At 43.3% G+C, this 18,779-nt stretch overlaps 4 protein-coding genes and 1 pseudogene across 5 annotated transcripts; 1 reads left to right on the top strand and 4 right to left on the bottom strand.

Moving 5' to 3' along the window:
- The first annotated feature begins 846 nt into the window (after positions 1–846).
- On the top strand, positions 847–3,200 carry LOC135640850 (peptide-N4-(N-acetyl-beta-glucosaminyl)asparagine amidase A-like; annotated as a pseudogene).
- Positions 3,201–3,947: 747 nt separating this feature from the next.
- LOC103987817 (cysteine protease XCP1) lies at positions 3,948–7,370 on the bottom strand. The gene is made up of 5 exons (XM_009406236.3): positions 6,865–7,370; positions 6,082–6,314; positions 5,856–5,993; positions 5,253–5,732; positions 3,948–4,345 (listed from the first exon to the last, which is right to left on the bottom strand). Exons 1-5 carry the CDS (start codon positions 7,337–7,339, stop codon positions 4,250–4,252), a joined length of 1,422 nt encoding a protein of 473 aa, XP_009404511.2. The 5' UTR covers positions 7,340–7,370; the 3' UTR covers positions 3,948–4,249.
- A 513-nt stretch (positions 7,371–7,883) lies between these two features.
- Positions 7,884–13,774, bottom strand: LOC135641715 (peroxisome biogenesis protein 7-like). Of its 2 annotated transcripts, none has more exons than XM_065157369.1 (2): positions 12,551–13,774; positions 7,884–8,329 (listed from the first exon to the last, which is right to left on the bottom strand). In XM_065157369.1, exon 1 carries the CDS (start codon positions 13,644–13,646, stop codon positions 12,690–12,692), a length of 957 nt encoding a protein of 318 aa, XP_065013441.1. In that variant the 5' UTR covers positions 13,647–13,774; the 3' UTR covers positions 7,884–8,329; positions 12,551–12,689. The 2 variants fall into 2 exon arrangements, with proteins under 2 accessions (XP_065013441.1, XP_065013442.1); XM_065157370.1 differs by lacking the exon at positions 7,884–8,329 and adding an exon at positions 9,766–10,309.
- A 146-nt stretch (positions 13,775–13,920) lies between these two features.
- On the bottom strand, positions 13,921–15,381 carry LOC103987814 (EP1-like glycoprotein 2). The gene has a single exon (XM_009406233.3). The coding sequence runs from the start codon at positions 15,320–15,322 to the stop codon at positions 14,018–14,020; it is 1,305 nt and encodes a 434-aa protein (XP_009404508.1). The 5' UTR covers positions 15,323–15,381; the 3' UTR covers positions 13,921–14,017.
- Positions 15,382–16,579: 1,198 nt separating this feature from the next.
- LOC135640849 (epidermis-specific secreted glycoprotein EP1-like) lies at positions 16,580–17,963 on the bottom strand. The gene is made up of 3 exons (XM_065155623.1): positions 17,956–17,963; positions 16,957–17,338; positions 16,580–16,867 (listed from the first exon to the last, which is right to left on the bottom strand). The coding sequence occupies exons 1-3, from the start codon at positions 17,961–17,963 to the stop codon at positions 16,580–16,582; spliced, it is 678 nt and encodes a 225-aa protein (XP_065011695.1).
- Between the last annotated feature and the right edge of the window lie 816 nt (positions 17,964–18,779).

Raw genomic sequence — 18,779 nt, 5'->3', positions numbered from 1 at the left:
CTGCACGGAAAAGGCCACCGGAGATGAAAAGACAACCAATGCAATTCCACTTAGATTCATCATCGATCTCAACACATCTCGATGCTTATTTGAGAGTCGACACGATTGACTTTGGGTAGGAATCGTTTACTATTCCACTTCAGTGCTAGGAAATAGAACCAGAGATTCGAGCACATCAGATGATTCTTGTTGTTCACTTGCACTGTGGATTCCTGCCTTTGTTTTCTCGACCAGATAGATCTCCTCCCATCCATTTCCTGCGTAGTAGACAAATCAACCCAACTCCACACTGGAGTCGGTCCCAAAGGAACCTTTGGGAAAGTATTTTTGGAGACGAGCGATGGTAACGGAACACTCGGGAATAAAGACTCAGAGCAGAGCAGACAGTCCTGCTCCTCCTGTTTTGTGTACTGTGAATTAGATGCATCGGGATGGGAGTTGTACCACAGGAATTACTTCTGTCACGCATTCTTCCATTAATAAGAGAGAGGGAGAGAGATCCCACAGCAAGTGAAGCTGGTCTGACATAACATTTATATTGCAGTCCTCTCGAAGCAGAGTACGGAGTAAGATGACTGGTCACACAGTTAGATCTATACGTAACATCATCTTCTCCTTTGGTTCGAGTATTACTGTTCTCCATGTCTATTAAAAATTTAATTGGAGGTAACCACTCATCTTTATCATCACGATGTTGGCATTCTAACCTCCACTGGCTGATCATCTTGGCTCGCAGTCACGAAAGCATCGAGTGGTGAAAGTAGAAATGCCTACGAAAGATGCAAAGAAGATGAGGATGACAACAATGGAGGAGGATTGGACTCCCGAGTTGCAGCTAAGCTTGAGATGGAGATCGGTAAATGAGAAGGGTCATGAGACTGAAGAAAACACATGAAACCTGAGATGCAGTTGTTGGAGGGAGATGGCAGCAGCAAAGGCGCTCTGAGTACTCCAGGGCATCGGAGTGAGATCTTTCAAGTACTTGTTGTTTCAAGGCCTTTAGGGATTCATAACTTGCTGTCGATGAAGTAAGATTGAAGCCAATGATCCTTTTATGAATTTGATAGAGAGGATATGTGGTGATGATCGAATAAGTTCGATTTAATTCAGACCTAATTTAGATTTAAACAATTTGATTATGCTTAGGAGGCATTTGAAAATTTTAAATTAGTGTAAAAGATGGAGGTTAATTAGGATTCTCGATGCGATTCTTCTAATACTAAGTTAGTGACAAGTGGTGTTAAGACTAAAATGAAAGAGATCTCGTAAGAAAATATATATTTCCTAATTGATTATATATATGTAAGATATTTAGAGAATATTTTATATCAAAATCGTATCGATGTTCTTTATCACATGATAAATTTAATAATTTTAAATTTTAATATTTTTTATAAATTAAAACGTGACATATCGAATGAACGGATAATGAGATCAAATATCCAAACCATCGATAAAATTTATTAATTTATCTATGAACATAGTCTTATTCTATAAAACTAAATATATTAGTAGGAAACTTACTAATTAAAATTCCTTCTTAGTATTTATAAAATTTTTATTATTGATAATCTCTTAAAAAATAAGAAAACTAATTTATTATTCATGAATCGCCAACGGTCCTGAAACCGCCAACCTCATTCCAACTTCGAATCAAATGTCCCGTAACAGCTTGCTCGTATTCAGGGCCACCAATCAACGTGCTTCCCTTGGCGGGCCCACATCTGCCTCTTGTTATCATCACCGCCACTCAGCACCTCCCTCCATTACTAATTAGCTGTACCACCAAACCCCCGCCCCAAAGGCATCGTCTGGACCGTCTGCAAGTACGTCACCTGCTTCACCGCTCTCTTCGCCCGCCCCCGAACTCTCGCCGTATACCTCGGCAACATCGTCGACGGCACCTACACCGGCGTATACCACGTCATCATCTCCCTCCACTTTTACTTCGACTCCCACCGTCGTCGGGATCGCATCCCCGGCCGATCTGGTCCTGCCGATCTCCCGGAGCCTGCCACCGGTCGATGGACTGTAATTCTCGATCAAGAACTCGACCGACGTCCAGCCGATGAAGCTCGCGATACCGACGGACGCTTACCTGTCTTTCCACTCCGCAGATGAGTTCTGGTACACCAATCCCCCCGATATGTGTATATTCAAGAACGACCTCACCGATCTGCCCGGAAACGGGGCTTTCGGGGTCTTCACCGCCATCCTAGATGGCGATGTCGTCGGCGCCATTTGGCCGTTCACCGTGATCGACACCCACTGCTCTGGAGGCCCAGCACCGGCTTCGGATCGTTCGACGACATCGAGATTACCCCCGTCTTGGGGAGGATCTTGGATGGGAAACCTCATGAATTCGGGTTCGGCGTCACGGATGCTTTGAATGTTTGGCTTGTTGATGCCAATCTTCATCTCTGGTTGGATGAGAAGAGCTCGTATGCCTCCGGAAGTTTGATCAAGTATGAAGCACCAGAGTATGTGCCATCTCTGGATTCCCAATTTAGGGATCTCGATGGACGATTCAAGACGAGCGCAAGCAGGTACATATCTTCGACGGGATGGGTGAAGTCATCTTATGGGAAGATCACCGCCCATTTCTTCCAAAAGCTACACGAAGCATCCATCCATCTTCTGTATGGCACCTACACCAATCAGACCATCGATTTCAACTATGGCACCTACACCAAGCATCCATCTTCTGTATTGTACTCCGGACAATTTTTTCGCAGCTTCCCACTGTATGTGGACTCTGGGACAATCGACCGAGTGAATGATTCATACACGGGCTGCAAGTATATCACTAGGATTCAACGAGAACAAGTTTTCAGGGGAGAGCTTTGGTTTTACATACACCTTCTTGAAGAATCTGCAGACCAAAAGTGGCTATATGCGAGTGAAGGAGAATTCGGTAACAGAGTGGTTTAGCCAGCACTCAGCAAGTGTGCAGATATGAAAGCACTGATGGCTGCTGTTTTAGGAATGTGAGCACCAGCAATTACCCTGTTATGTATGATAATTCAGAGGAAGCTAGCTCCAAGAACTCACCAATAGGCATAGAGTTCTTCTCTACCTGATATCTTCCTTCTCCAATGGGGAAGTTTCTGGCGTCTGAAGTGTATAGGTCGAAGAATGGTGATTGAAATATTTAACCTAGCTGATTCTTCCATTGCTCAATAAAAGGAATTCAAGCTCTATGAGGCCACTGCCTTAGATTTTGGGTTTTCCCGTTTCTGCTGCATCAAAAGGCCTGTAAGTTAGGAAATGAAACTTTATGGTCTTTATTTTACAGCACGAAGGCTGTGTTTATGTTTGATTCCATGCTTCATTTAATTGCTTATGATCGTTGTTGATGTTATCAGAGTTTGAACCATTTTCTTTATCTGTAGTTGCATTCATGTCTCTGAGTTTTTTACATTCTAGATTGCAGCAATAGACATCAAACAAAATCTTATTCCTTTTTCAGAGATAATAGTTGCTATTTCTAAACTCTAATTGTATACTTGACTTTCAAGAGGTACTAATTTTAGTCCAATGAGTTAAATTATGTTTCCTTTTTTCTCTCTATAAAATGAGTATCATAAGTGGTTGCGAGGTATCACATTGTCAGACACTGCTCTAAGTGCTTTACATGTCAGACTAACAATGTTATAAGTGCTTTAGAAAGTAATCTGCAAATGATGATACTTCGTTGGAAAGAACTACTAGATGAAAACTCTAGATTCTTCTGAAAACAAGGTGTATTGTCACTCGTTACTATCAAATCATGTTTGCCTGATATGGAATTCCTTTCAAGTCTAGACTACTTTTTCAGCTTTTGAACCTGAAAAAGATGGTTGCCTGATATAAAGATGGTTGAGCTGTTCATATCACATAATAAATAAACTGACAAATGGCTTATGAATGAACCATATGAATTGCAATACATTCTCTTAGCAGAGTGCTTATGATAAACAAATGAACATTATTATTATTTATTTGTGAAGCAATTCACAGAAAACTTAATGCAGCATATGACACTAGGGACTCGACAAAGCTGATCTCATTCCATATTTTATCAACTTTATCATGAGAAACCAGTCAAAAGAAATCAGATTATTATGGAAATTTGAGAAGGTGCATTATGAAAATCATATTTTATTCTCCACGCATAGACGAATCCAACAGTAATCAACTTAAAGCTTCTGGTCCATTTCTCTTCCATTCAACTTGAAGTTTTAAGTGCAACCTTACTCCGCACCAAAGGCTAAAAGCTGGCTGCCTCTTCAAACTTTGTCCATGGTAACTTGTGCTTGGCAAGCTTTAATTTCTTTGCTGCTACACCCATCACATTTCCATTGCTCTGCAAGAAAAGGAAGTTAAAGCTTTAGGAAAAAGCTGGCATTGAACTAAATTTCTGAAGAGTGTTGTCTAAGTGAACAAGTATATGTGATCACACATGTATAATATGCAAATGGTGTGCATTGGAAATTTCAGAACCATAATAACAATTTTTGTATGTTGTAGTTTCAATTCAGTTCTTGGAATTTGAACTACATATTGGTAGTTGATCGATAAGGATATCCCAGAAGGAATTAGATTGCTCATTGTACATGACAATGCAATCGGCATACATTGTCACTTGACAAGCTATCCAAGGATTATTTTTCAAATTCAAATAAGAAATCCTAAAATGTGAATGAGATCTAGATTGGACTTACAAGGAAGAGAGGAGGGGGCATTTCAATGATGGAAAACATAGAAACGACAAAACTCAATGTTTGTCTTAGAAGTTGCAGAAATTTAAGGATATTGAGAATTTATATTTCTATCTTCTATTCAAACATTTTCTTATATGGAACATTAGTAAATGAGGTTGTTTATTGTTCTTCCAACCAATGACCAAATCTTGCATGATACTGTCCCTTCATTGATCGATCCATTTAGTTGTTTATTACTGTCTTCTGTTAAGTGTATCAATTATTAACTTAAATTCTTTGTTAGTTATTTGTTGCTACCAAGGTCAAATATTGGTTGATAACGTGCTAATCGATATTTACTGATCCAACAAATGGCTGGTATCAGATTATATGGTCCAGTGCTGATTTGTATCATTTTCTTGTTCCGGATGATACAGTTAGCTGTATCGCTTGGGACACTGATACCATATTTGATTCACTAGATTATCAAAATCGATACCTGATCTCTACTTGCTAAGTGCTCTGACTGATCAGTTAACTACTGAATCAAGAAGCTAAGGATATGCTAACCTGGAGGCAGATTCCAAGTACACCACAAATGGGATAGTCTTGAGGACAGCAGTAATCAGTCCCAGTGCAGCATACTGCATTCTCATAAGAACAGCAACCATAGAGTAGGCAATACCCGAAATATTCATATATGCAGCAGCAAGTTTCTCCAGATGAGCAGTATGACATATCTCCGCACACAACCGGTGAAGGGCTAGGCGGAGGCGGCGGCGGCGGTGGTGGTGGCACAGCAGGTGTCGGAAACGGGGGTGGAGAAGTGGATTGTTTGGTTGGATAAGAAGCCATTGCATTTATGGCACAAACACCATAAGGTAATCCCGTGTTCATCCTGATGTATATGTATCCTTGCATTCCCCAGGTTGTTCCCCATGAATTTTTCACAATCCAATAGTCAACATCGCCTTGTGATCCATATCCAACAATCAGTACTGCATGGTCAATATCATCAGGATTGCTGGAGCAATCTCCATCATATATTCCCTAAAAAGTTCACATTTTTCTTATTAGTGCAGGCATATGTTAACATGAGGATTAATGTATTGACAATGCTGAAGTTACAAGTGCAGAAAGATGGATCATCGAGTTCTGTGGCTAGTTACTTACTCCTGCATATAGTTGAAAATCCAGTGATGAACCAACTATACCCACACTGATAGGCTGTTTAAGAACAGCACAGAGGAGAGCATCTTCATTTGGAGTCACATCTTGGTATCCGTCAATTGTCACCGCTTTCATTTTCTCCTAGTGAGATTGTGTGAACACAGAGTCAGGAGCTTTGAGCACTGAAATCGACAGTCAGATACTGGAATGTTTGTCATGATTTGCGTACCTTTATGGTGTTACATGCTTCATTCTGGCCTGTGTAAGGATAATTTGACTCGGTGTCTATTCCCTTATTTTTTACGACCCACTCAAATGCATAATCCATATAACCTCCCTGACAGCCTGCATTTGTTTTGTCACAGTCAATCAGTTCTTGTTCAGAGAGGCTGATAAGGTCTCCTGTAGTGATTGCATTTATCCCTTCCATTGCCCCTGTTGAAGAAAATGCCCAGCAGCTGCCTGTAGCAGAAATTTAAGGCCATTCCATTAGATATCCTACACAAAATTGTACAAGTCTCATGATACAGAATAATGTCCATCTGATCCATTAAACCAACTTTTAAGCCATGATATATATATTATTTTCTTTCTAGTTACTGATAAATAGTAACATCTGCTTTGTTAGATGGTTGACAATCAAATTAGCATATCAGTTGACAAGTGTTATGCTAGTTTTCAGTGCTTTGAAACACCATCATAAAACTGCTTGCATGCTCCATAAACATATCTTGTCTCTAACTTCTTGATCAACTGTTATCAGTGGTCTTAATTTTGCATTGCATACACACATATATATACAAGCACTGAATGAATGAAGCTGCAGAAAGAAATAGTCGTAACATACTCAATCAGTCGTTACTTTATATGCTTCTATTGACTATGTTTAATAAACTTGTTATGGTGATTGCAGGCAAAATGGAGATGAAGCCCAAATTCTCTGAATCGTGTGTAGGACATGTTCTAAAAGAAGAGAATACTCCAAGGTAAGAGCAAATCTAAGCACACTTACCACAATATCCTTGATCTTTAACTGCCGTCACGACTCCCTTCTTCCTCCAATCTAACGAGGCAGGTGCGTCGCAGCTCTCCCGTGTCTTCTCCATGTCCCCTCCCCTGCTCATTCCTACCTCTCTTTTCCTACCTATCTTGCTCATATACGTGGCCTTGAACTCCTCGTTGCTCAGATCAGCAAACCTATTGAGACCCACTGCATGGCCGTGGCTCGATGACGAAGATGATCGCCTCGAGTTCCTATCGAAGACGTACCGGAGGTTTGCGAGAAAGTACTCGAACCTCCGAGCCTTCTCAGCTGGATGCATGTACACCTTGCCATGCGCCCTGCACCACTGCTCGAAGAGCTCGTAGCTGCGTTCCGTTGCATTAGGACCAGGCTCGTACCCAACGATGGAGTATTCGCTGGGAAGACGGCACCAAACGAGGGCTACCGCTGAGAAGCAGAGGAGGAGAGCAAGAGTGGCCTTCATCGTGTGGGAAGCCCTATTTGGACGAGGAGCTTGCGAAGCTTGCGTTTATATACGTTTGATGCTGTGAAAGGTGGTTGACGGTGGTGGTCTGAATGGTAGTTGGTCAGCGTGCTGGAACCTTTCTTCAGCCTTGAAATAGATGGCACCGATGATGCTTACGGAAGAAGTATGCTGCGATCTACCCTTCAAAACCTACCTGTTTACGAATGTTGGGATAATAGATGTGCAAATGGATAATGTCGAGACCACTGATGCAACAGCCCAGCTGTGAATTCATCTTTGCTGAGCAATCATTTGTTCCATGGATGCCATGATCCACATCCGTGAGGTTCCCACACTTGTCTGTACGATAGAGAGAGAAGTCGAACTTTGGGCGACCATACAACAAACCAAACCGTGATGTTTCAATTTATCTCAGTTTCAATTTGGTTTGGTTTGGTTTTGATTTGGTCGATCGTTTTGATTTACGATTCAGCCGGATCAAATCAAGCCTTGCAGATTACTATCGTGTGAGTCCGATGGCAAATATGTAAACAAATATGCATACAAAAACATCGTTTTAATTTTGTTTCTTCGGTAAATAAGTATCATGAAACGAACAACAGTGCATTAACGATGCATTGATAGCTAGAATGCATTCATAGAGAGTTACAGTCCGCCTCGAAGCTTGACCAGCATCAACCACAACTGTCACTTCAGATGCTTAATGACAACACATAGCCAACTCATAATGAACACCTAATCGGGTGTCACTTTGAAACATCTCCCACCAATCATGTGTTCCACAACCACATGAAGATGAAGGCCGGTTAGAATCTTAGATGGGAAGGCCAACTCCTCTTCCACGGGGGAATTGTCTCTCATCCGCAAGTAAATCCATGGCAGCACCAAATAACCAGAACAACCATGGAACGCATCCTGCATCCTTTGTGCTTTCCAAATATAGAACCCTCATTTATCTTTGGAACAGTCGCACACCAAATCTACATACTATAAAAAGACAAGAAGCTCATGTCCTCATCATCTCAAAACTATGTAGAAGACACACAAAATAAAGCTTGCCGATCCCTTAGTCATGTTTTCTGCAGCTAGTTTTCTTTTTATAACTCAAATAAAAGAAAGAAGCTAGCTGCAAAAAAAAAAAAAAAAGAAGAATAGAAGAAAAAAGTTAAAACGAAAGAAAATAAAAAAAATTGAAATGATTGTTTTGCCCATTGGTTTGACATCCATCCAACATGTGAAATCACATGTTGTGTTTTGCGTCAGTACAGACGATGGAATTATAAAAAATAAGATCATTTGTTTCACTTTTACAACTATATAAATCTCAATATAAATTTTTTTAAGTAAAAGGACCACGATACTAATAGGATCAAAATCCGAGCGTAATATGTAACAACAACCCTATCCAACGAGATCATCTCAGTACTACTTAAGAAACAAAACATGACTCAGCACATCAATGTCAGAGTGTGATGGTTACTGGGTAAGAAATGTCTCATAGCATAAATAGTGTGCATGATGCTTGTGTCCCTGTAGCACTTTTAATTTAATCAGTACATTAGAAACATGTGGAGTGTCATTTTGGACCAGCGGTAGCAACAAATGCAGACTTCTAGCAAGTTTCTGTACCATTAAATAAAACCTGGAAAGTGACACATCGGAATTGGAACTCAGTGACTGAAAAAACAAGGAACTATTTAACAAGGTATACCAAATATTTTTCATACATCATGCAGAGTTCTATTAGTAATCAGAAGCATTGGTATCAAATTTAATTTTTGATTGTGCGATAATAACAAGAAGATGCAACAATGAAAGGTGTCCTTCATCAACAGTGTACTATAATCCAGTAAATAAGTTGTCCTTTGTGCACCTCACATACAGGTCTACTAAGTGCATGATCATCATGTAGGATATTAGAATTTTCTACAACTTGGATATCTGGAGGAATGTCATACTAGAATTCTTTAGGGCTTGGATATTGTGGACAGATCTACATGATTTTGTAGAGATGACAGTAAACCAGTAGTGAGATGTTGCCACTTGAATTCTTTGTATACAAACATTGTGAGTTCTATAAATAGGGGAGACCATCACAATTGTAAGGCACTAAACTCCAAGTGTGCCTTAAAAGTCTTCTTGGGTATCACATCACCTAACTTTCTTGAGTACAGTTCTAGAAATTTAATTTAGGCCAACAAGTTTGTGGTACGGTTTGCCTTTTGCCTAACTGGGAAGAAGTTCCATGTGTGAAACCCTGTTGTATTTGATGAGAAAACTGCTAAACTATTTGGTTGACAACAGCAGGATAAAAAAGATACATGAAAGTAGCAAAATATGGATTGATGACATGTTTCTGCAGGGCATTAAGTTTGAGATACACATATATAATGAATATAAAAATAAATAGAATAAAGGGCGAATTGTCGGAAAAAGCTCTTAACTTTAACTTTAGGTTTTTCATGGAGAGCACCCCAAGCTTGAAAAATTCCTGCAGGGCACCACTTTTTCAAAAATAATCGTTCTGCCCCTATTGATCATTGCCCTCTGCTGCGCCTCCGTCCATGCCTGGTTGTGCCTTCGCTTCGTCGACTGTCGTGCGCCTGACAACCCCACCGACCCCCCTTCCCTACCATGGCCGCCTGCACCTTTGCGTGCGGGCTAGTAAAGCCGACCGGCCCCCTCCCTTCCCCTCGTCGCCTACGCCTCCATGCACAGGCTGGCCCAACTGACCGCCCCCCTCCCATCCCCTAGCCGCCTGTGTATCCGCGCATGGGCTAGTAACGCCGACCACCCCCTCCCTTCCCTTGGCCGCTTGTGCCTCTACGCAAGGGCCACGGCCAACCAGGACAAGGGTTGACGAGCCAAGTGGCCAAGCACGAGTAGAGGCACGGCTAGGGCTGAGGCTACGATAGAAATTTTTGAAGTTACAAGGCAAAATGATCTTTTCAAGCAACCATGGGCGCTCTATGGAAAAAAAATCCAAAGTTAGGCTTTTTCCAAGAATTCGCCCTGGAATCATTATGGAGACATAATATAGGCATTATTAAACAATATTTCCTTAAGAGACATAAGGACAGACTTAACACATGAACAAGGCAAATATGTTAATATTTTATCAGATAGTGCAATTCATGATTATTCTGCATTGTCAGGGCTATAACCAGAAGGTTTTACTCTATTTTTTTTTCAAGAGTTACAAGTCCAAGGTTGCTATTTAAAACTTAAATAGTCAGCACATATTCCACCATCACCAGTTACCGTGGGTTTAGCAGAAGAAGAGTAAAAACATAAACCGACGGAGTCAAGAATGTATGAAAAGAAGGATTTAGAACTATAAAGAATCTTCCTGTGGAAGAATAAAAAAAGGAGGTCCAGAGCACAAGTTGCAGTCAAATACTAGGAAATGGGAAAGAGATTCATTTGATTTGGCTTTAGAAAACTCCACGTCAATGACTTTTGACTATCCAAAAATTCATAAAACTACGATAAGCATTAAGACATAATATCCTTGTTTGGGGTTGGCTACATTGAGTTTCGTCCTACCTCTGAGATCTGTATGCAAAGCCAACAATCATGCAGAGGTCAAATACCAAGAAACTTGAGTTCCAGTTTACATAGAATATATGAACCTGAAGTACTGGGATGGCTCAGAAAATTGACATGTAAAGGAAATTTGACTGATCACTTCTAAATACATTCTACATATAAAAAGGACTCAACATCTTCGTAAGCACATGAGACATAGTGTTGTTAAGTTAATTTGTTGCAAAGGGATGAAAGAATTGAAATTCCTTTGTGGTTTTGTGGCCTAGGTTATCCCTTTCTCTTCAGGGTGTTCTTCCAGGAGTTCAAGATGCATCCACTCTCCTATGGACTCATACCCTTTCTCACACTTAACAACACTCTCCTATGGACTCCCATTTGTACAATCTCCTCCCTCCCCTTCCACCTTCCTCTCTCACTAAGAAAAGAAAAACGAGAACTGCACTGGAATCTTTTGTGCCAAAGATAGCTAATGAAGATGAAAGAAAACAATATGTAAAAACATAATTTGTTATGTTTTTAAATCACAGTAAATCTCTCTCAAACACTATTACGAAGTAACATAAAAGCTTTTAGCAGAACTTAAACCAGACAATGCTAATTACCGAAAAGTGATGTTCATGCATCCACTTAAGAAATGAATTAAAATTTCTGAGTATCTATTGTTAACAGTGTTTCTTCTTATATCATTCTGCATCTAATAAATTTTTTTCCATACATCCTGTTGAAAATTGTAATGAAATTTCTCAGTAACTCCCATAGATTGAAAATTTCTTTTTATATCATTCTGCATCAGAACTAACTTTTCATTAAGATTTTTAGAACTTGTACACGTACATATCAACTGACAAAGAGAAAAGAATACAGATGCACATATCAAAAGAAGTACAAAACTATATTAAGCCAAGGGAAAAGTATATGGTCATATCATAGGTGCTGAAGTGTAACTATGCTACCATCAAAGTTTATGAGCTAAAAATTATAGATATAAGGCTTTGGATAGACCTAAACTGTATTTGCAAACGACCTAGATATTCAACATAAAAAAAATATTAAGTTCATGGTGGCAAAATCCTGGGAAGGTAGCTGCAGAGTCGAACAGAATTCAAAATACAAGTAAAAAAGACATTCATAAATTGCATTGAGAAAAAGCATCACTTAGTATACTTCGACAGTAAGGCACTCACAAATTTAAAAGACTACATACAACCTCCATATGAAATATGTCAAAACAAGATCTTCTAATATTTAGAAGAAAATAAAGAAATACTACTAAACCACTTAGATAGCAGTCTAACATCATGAATCACGGGAAGAAAATACAGAAGTGAACAAGTGTATGGAACACAAGTGGACACTAGAAGATAATTACAAGCTTATTTCTCAACTATTGCAAAAAGTAACAAATACTATGATGTAGTGATCCAAGTTGCCAAGAATTTGTGGAAGTCCATGCAATGTCACAGTTTCAACAGCTTAAAGACACTATTAAAAAAGGCATAAAATTGGGCAAAGTATAAATACTTTGGTTGAGGTTAAACCGAAAATGATATGAATTTATGGCAGAACAAACACAATTGAACAACCAATTATTCCCTCAGAACATAATACCTGCAGCATTTTAACTATCCTTTGACATAATTGTGACTAAGATTAACATACCCAACTGATATTGTTTTGGTTGGCAATGTCCTCCTGTTCATCTTCTTTATTATCCTTGATGAAGCTTTGCAGATGAGTAAAAATGCAGACACGAACGCAAGCTACCCCCTCACAGAAACCAGAGATCAAGAAGCCGCTCTCAAGCTCTGGGGTCAGTCCCGTGCTGCCAGACATAGACGACCTCGTCCCACCCAGTGCTCGCAATCAGGCCCTCGACAAGAACACTCATGTCGATCCCGACTGCGAACTCTGTGTGGTGGTCGTACCTCGCGATGAGGGCGTCCTCCGCCCGGTAATCCCACATACACACGGTCATGTCATAGGAGCAAGAGAGAAGGACGCTCTCCCTGTGGGGAGAGAAGCGAATTCGGCGGACCGCGTAGCCGTGGCCGGCGAGGTTAGCCAGGGGCGCCCGGGTGGCGCGGATGTCCCAGACGCGGATGGTCTTATCCACCGAGGCGGTGGCGAGGCAGCACTCGTCGTACTTGTTCCAGTCGCAGGAGAGGATCTCGTGATCGTGAGCAGGGATGACGAGGGTGGAGACGGGTTCGCGGACGTCCCAGACGCGGACGGTGCGATCGCCGGAGGCAGAGGCGAACACATCGGCGTGGCGGGGACTCCAGGCAACGGAGTAGACGCAGTAGGAGTGCTCGCGGAAGGTGCGGAGGCTGGCGGGGCGATCAAGGGTCCAGAGCTTGAGGGAGTCGTCCCAGGATGCGGAGAGGAAGGAGTCGCGGCGAACGGGATTCCAGTCCACGGAGTGGGCCTCGCGGGAGTGCTCGCGGAACGAGCGCACCGGGTTGGCGGAGGGCGGCAGGGAGGCATCCCACAGCTTGAGGGAGCCGTCGGCCACGGCGGAGACGGCAAGGGAGTCATGCGACTCGGACCAGCAGCAGTCGTAGACGCCGTCGGCGGTGTCGAAGGCGGCCACCTCGGAGATACCGGGGGCGCCGGGAGAGGGAAGCAGGTCAAGGACATGGAGGCGGCCGTTGCCGAGGATGCCGAAGTTTTGGGAAGTGGCGACGAGAAGGCGGCCCTCATAAAAGGGGCTGAACCGCACCGCGTAGCCGCTGAAGGGCGTCTTGAACACCGGCATCGCCGATCGATCCTCCCTACTTCGTCTACTCGTGGAATTCTCTCTCTCTCTCTCTCTCTCTCACCTCCTCTCCCTCGAGATGAGAGAGAAGAGGCGGCGGTAATAAAGAGATTTATTGGAGAAGACTCGAGGGCTTTTTCTATAGATAATAACATAAATAGAGAAAATAGAAGACGAGCAGAGAAAAGAAGAAAACCCTTTTCGATCAACATCGAGTCGGTAGACATGATAGAGCCCAATGGGCTGCTTTTATATTTTAATTGGGCCACCAATATTAGATCTGTACGGCAAGTATTGATTGACCACGTAATTATTGATTGATGCAGATAAAGACCGCATCGGCAAACCCAGACACAGGACGCGTTCTCCATCTACTTCAAGTACTTGACATAGGCCACATGGGATGAGTTCGAGACCTTGCTCAGCGTCCCCAGCAGCGGCGCGAGCCAGCACCTGTAGTCCTTCTCCCAGTACAAGAACCCTTGGCACTTGCAGTCCATGCTACATCTCCTCTTGCATTCCTCCAGCTTCTGCGCCCCCTCGCCGTCGCTGTACGTGCTCAAGAAGTTCTCCACCCCTTCCACCTTATAGTACTTGGGCGTCACCCCTTCCTTGCATGCCGCCAGGCTCGGAGTCGCGCAGCTCGTGCTCCACCCCAGTAGCCCGTCCTTGGACGGGCACGCGACGCACATCTCGTCCTCGCACACCCCGAAGGCGCCGCACTTGCTCGTCAGCCCGCAGCCGTTCAGCCACCCCTTTTCGTCGGAGAAGAAGGCGAATGTCTTCTCCCATGCCCGGTAGTCCACCGGGTCGTAGTACGTGTAGACGGCTAAATTGCCGTCGATGTCCAACCTCAGGAACGATAAGGTAGCGTTGTACTTAGGCCTCGACAAGTTTATGATTAGCTTGCACTCCCAGGCGAAATTGTCCTCTGTTTCCGGCTCGCAGACGAACGTCACGGAATCCCCGGGACCGGAGAAGCTAAGTAAGCCGTCGGAGTAGTTATAGTAAGCAAGCGGTTTGGAGGCGACGCTGTTGATGTACATTGTGATCCCTCCGGGCCCGAACACAAGGCTGTAGATGCCGAAGGAGCCGTCGACGGCCGACTTCCGGCTTACGAGCTTGTTGGGGCCACGGAGGCGGAGCGACTGGCCGACCAGGAGCGTGTCGGTGGGGTAGTCGAAGCTTTGCCACACGAAGCGGCCCTTGGCGTCGTAAAGGACCACGTTGCCGTTGGGGAGGACCTTAAGCCCGACGACGCCTTTGTTGGTGGTGTTAGTGGTCCAGACGACCCGGCCGTCGGCCTCGGCGAGGACGAGATTGCCGCTGGGGAGAAGCGAGAAGGTGGCGTTCTCGCGGACCGGGCGGCCGCGGTTGGCTTCCCAGACCCATCGGAGGATGGACTCGGAGCGCACGGTGCCCATGCGGAGGGCGAGGTAGAAGGCGTCGGGGGTGGTGTTGTAGAAGGCGAACTGGAAGGGGGAGCTGGCGATGGGAAGCACGCGATAGCTGGCGTCGTACTCAGTGATGTAAGGTCCGAACTCGCCTTCGTTGACATAAGTGAAGGTTTCCACCTTTTGGCCTCGAGTTTGTCTGGTAGCAGAAGCAAGAAGAAGAAGAAGACAGAGACACAGAGACACAGAGGAAAAGGAAGGAGGTATAAATGGAACAGCCATGAGATCTGTGAGAGTGGAAGAGAAGGCTCTGTCCGCCTATTGGTGATATGTGAGCATATGGGTGTTCCTGCTTCCATATAAAGGATGTCATAAGTAGAGTTATCCTCTCGCCATTATCCATTTGCTGCATTACTTTTTCCATTGTAACAGTGAAGTCAGTCCAACTTTGACCAACCCTAGATCTGATTTGACACTGTCGGTCAGAGACGTACAGCTTATCCTAACGCAGCAACAGGTCAACAATGAAAGCTTTAGTCATAGTCAGGAACTGTGGGGAGCCAAAACAAGGGTCACATTGGAGGGTCTTCATTAATGTGGCCCTTATGAAGTAGGTGGACGCTAAGAAAGGCGTATTCCAAGCTGTGTTGGAAGGTCCTGTGTGCTGCTTTGGATACATCATTTACTGCATTCTTCAACTCTGAGATGGTGCCTTTCTCCACGGAGAGGGAGTTCATTCTATGAAGGATAGATTGGATCGTCGGAAAATGACAGGCACATGGGCGGCGACAAAACGTCGCCAAGTTGCGCACCGACAGTCGACAGACGCTTCACGCAGACACACACAGCCTCGGAGTTGGCATGATTTCAAGCTCCTGCTTCAGAGTAACTCGTTGATTCATTCATTAGGCTTTATTCTCAGTTGAAAGCCTGCAAAATACATCATAAGCATGTGATTCTTGGCGACTCGAGTTAGTATAGACGGCATGATCTTCCTCATCCACCACAAAATCCATTCACAAATAAGGGCTTCCAGAGGTGCAGGTCAAACTATATAGAGGTAGGACAATATAGATTGGATATAATTAATAAAAATACACCTGGAAACCACATAATCGAATAATTCGTTTTTGGTACTGTCTGTACCAAAAATTCCAAGAAAGAGAAAAGACGGAGAGACATTAGTTTTAGTAATGGCAATAGGGTGTTCTTTTAATGATAAAGCAGCAATGATATCTTCTTCGTGAGCTGGTTTCCATCAATCCACTTGTGCTGAGATGAGGAAACACGGCACCGTGTTATCGGCCAAGTGCTCGTGCTGAGTACGAAGCACTGGATAAGATCAAGTTCTGGTGGGGCTTACTTGAACTGGCAGCTTTATTCGGTCATCATTGTTGTGGACAAACAAGCATGGGCATGAACTTGACGTAGACCGAATGAGACGACGGCGAGACTTTGGCCGATGTCCCAGGCACTGGAGACTCCTTCCGGTACGGGATCCCCAGACGCTTGCAGTCGCCGCTGCACCTCGTCTTGCATTCATTCCTGCAGCTCCACCGTCCCCCTCCCCTCCTCGTAGTAGTCCACATCCTTGCTGCAGTCGCCCAGCTTTGGCCCCGCACAGCTCCTGCTCCACCCCCGCAATCCCTTCCGTGAGGGGTAAGACACGCACATCTCGTTCTCGCAGACCCCGAAGTCGCCGTACCTGCTCGGCAGCGCGCACGCGCTCAGCGTCTCGATCTCGTTGGAGAAGAAGGCGAAGGTCGTCTCCCAGGCCCCAGTCCCGGTCGCCAGGTTGCCGTCGGCTCCCGGAAAAACGATAGGCGGCTACCGTACTTGAGTTAGCCGGAGTTCGTCACCAACGACAGCTCGTAGGAGGTTGCGTTACCGATCGCCGGCGACGAAGTAAAAGTTACATGAGTTAGCCTCTTGGCGATTCCAAACATGCCGTCGGAGTAGTAGTAGTAAGGGAGCGGGTTAGTGGTGACGCCGTTGATGTACAAAGCCAGCCCGTGCGATTCCATGACGAGGCTGTACTTGCCCAAGTTGCCATCGAACGCGCTGCCACCGACGCGCAGGGACTGGCCTACCATAAGCGTGTCGGTGGGGTGGTCGAAGTTCTGCCACACGAACCGCCGTTTCGAGTCGTAGAGCACGCTGTTGCCTTGCACGGTGATCTCGAGGCCGACGACGCCTATGTTGGCGGTGCCGGTGGAACAAACAACGCGGCCGACGGTGAGGGTGGCATTCTCGCGGACGTGGATTCCCAGACCCAGCGCCCAGTGGACTTGGATCGACCTTACAAGAAATCGCAATGGTAAAAGAACAACTACAAATAATTATGGTTCAACTATGTAAATCCCAATAAAATCTTCGCAGAATATCTTATAATGTATCAATACAAAACTCATGCTAATAATAATAGTCTTATATATCCTTGATCTTTCTTTATATTATTACATGTGTCATATTATCATTGCTGAGCACTCAGGTGAATTGACAACAGTGGTAAAGTAGCAGCTTAAATCTTTGAGATCACGTCAAACACAGATCAAACACGAAGTATATAACCTATCACTGGCAAACTGTTAATAGTGTCTTGTTCCTGCCACATCAAATATAAGCATACTATATATACCTACATGAATCTAATTCAGGCTTTAATTACTTGAATAACTATGGAGGAGTGTGCCCATTTATTATATGCACGCATACTCGATTAAATATCACCTGCTATGCCAATAAAACAACACCCAGCTCCACTGTACTATAAATAATGTTGCTGTAATTAAGAATCCAATCTACCTAACAAAGCCCTACTCCATTTCTATCAAGAAATACTATCATGAAAAGGTTGCATTGTTTAAGGAGTTGTGCTCATGCTGATCCAAATCGAGAACCATTTATTTGATCACCACACCATCATGCCAACCTGAAACCACAACACAAAACCATCAACTCTTCGAATATTATTGCAAGTTAGTGTGACCTATCACGACATGACAGTGTAGGGCAGGAGAACATGCATGACATGTCCCGTGATTTGGCTTATGCATATGCTTCCGATTAGGTACAGGTGATGTACATGTGACCAGATTCCACCATAACATGACCAAGTGGGAGTCATTTCACTGGCCATTGCAAAGATGATAAGCTTAGTAACACTTGTCTCGAGTGGTAGAAAGACTTCAGGGTTTGTCATAATGTTTTTGTCCATGAAAGTCCAAGATTTGCCTCCATCAGATCGAGCAACATAAACTACATAAAAAGTGAGTTCACCTGCAATTTTCATGAGGTAATTGACACATCATATCGTCGTATGAGGACAGAGTCGATAGAGAAATCATATGCCTAAGTAATGATTTTGGATTAAAAAATATATTAATTCAGATTTTATTTGTCCGATATGAACAATAATTCAGATCTAATCAATAAATGTCATAGGTAAGTGAGAGGTGAAAGTGAGAGGTGAAAGTGTTTGTAGAGACTCGACAAAATCAATAAATGTGATCGAGTTATTCAGTTCAATATCGAATATGAAGATAGTCTTATCAAATGCTAAGTAGCAGTGTACATGAGGTTTTGATGACGTCATAAATGATTATGAGATCCAAAAATACAATTGTGAGAATCAGAAATGTAATTAGAGATCAAGGATGATTAAGTGAGTTATTCGATCATAATTATCCTTATAATGGTGCATTAAGTCTAAATATTATGAGACCATTAATAACTCTAT

Source organism: Musa acuminata, chromosome BXJ3-6 (genome assembly GCF_036884655.1).
Source record: "Musa acuminata AAA Group cultivar baxijiao chromosome BXJ3-6, Cavendish_Baxijiao_AAA, whole genome shotgun sequence".
NCBI lineage: Eukaryota > Viridiplantae > Streptophyta > Magnoliopsida > Zingiberales > Musaceae > Musa > Musa acuminata.
This window is presented reverse-complemented; position numbering and strand designations above follow the sequence as displayed.

What these genes read in the sequence shown, in the direction of transcription:
- LOC103987817 (XM_009406236.3), bottom strand. Translation starts at nt 7,339, where the DNA reads ATGAAGGCCACTCTTGCTCTCCTCCTCTGCTTCTCAGCGGTAGCCCTC. An exon ending in TAAAGATCAAGGATATTGTG is followed by an intron (nt 6,315 to 6,864) that starts GTAAGTGTGCTT and finishes TTTCTGCTACAG; the next exon opens with GCAGCTGCTGGGCATTTTCT. An exon ending in ATTTTCAACTATATGCAGGA is followed by an intron (nt 5,733 to 5,855) that starts GTAAGTAACTAG and finishes TGAACTTTTTAG; the next exon opens with GGAATATATGATGGAGATTG.
- LOC135641715 (XM_065157369.1), bottom strand. Translation starts at nt 13,646, where the DNA reads ATGCCGGTGTTCAAGACGCCCTTCAGCGGCTACGCGGTGCGGTTCAGC.
- LOC103987814 (XM_009406233.3), bottom strand. Translation starts at nt 15,322, where the DNA reads ATGGCTGTTCCATTTATACCTCCTTCCTTTTCCTCTGTGTCTCTGTGT.
- LOC135640849 (XM_065155623.1), bottom strand. An exon ending in TCGCCAAGAGGCTAACTCAT is followed by an intron (nt 16,868 to 16,956) that starts GTAACTTTTACT and finishes CAAGTACGGTAG; the next exon opens with CCGCCTATCGTTTTTCCGGG.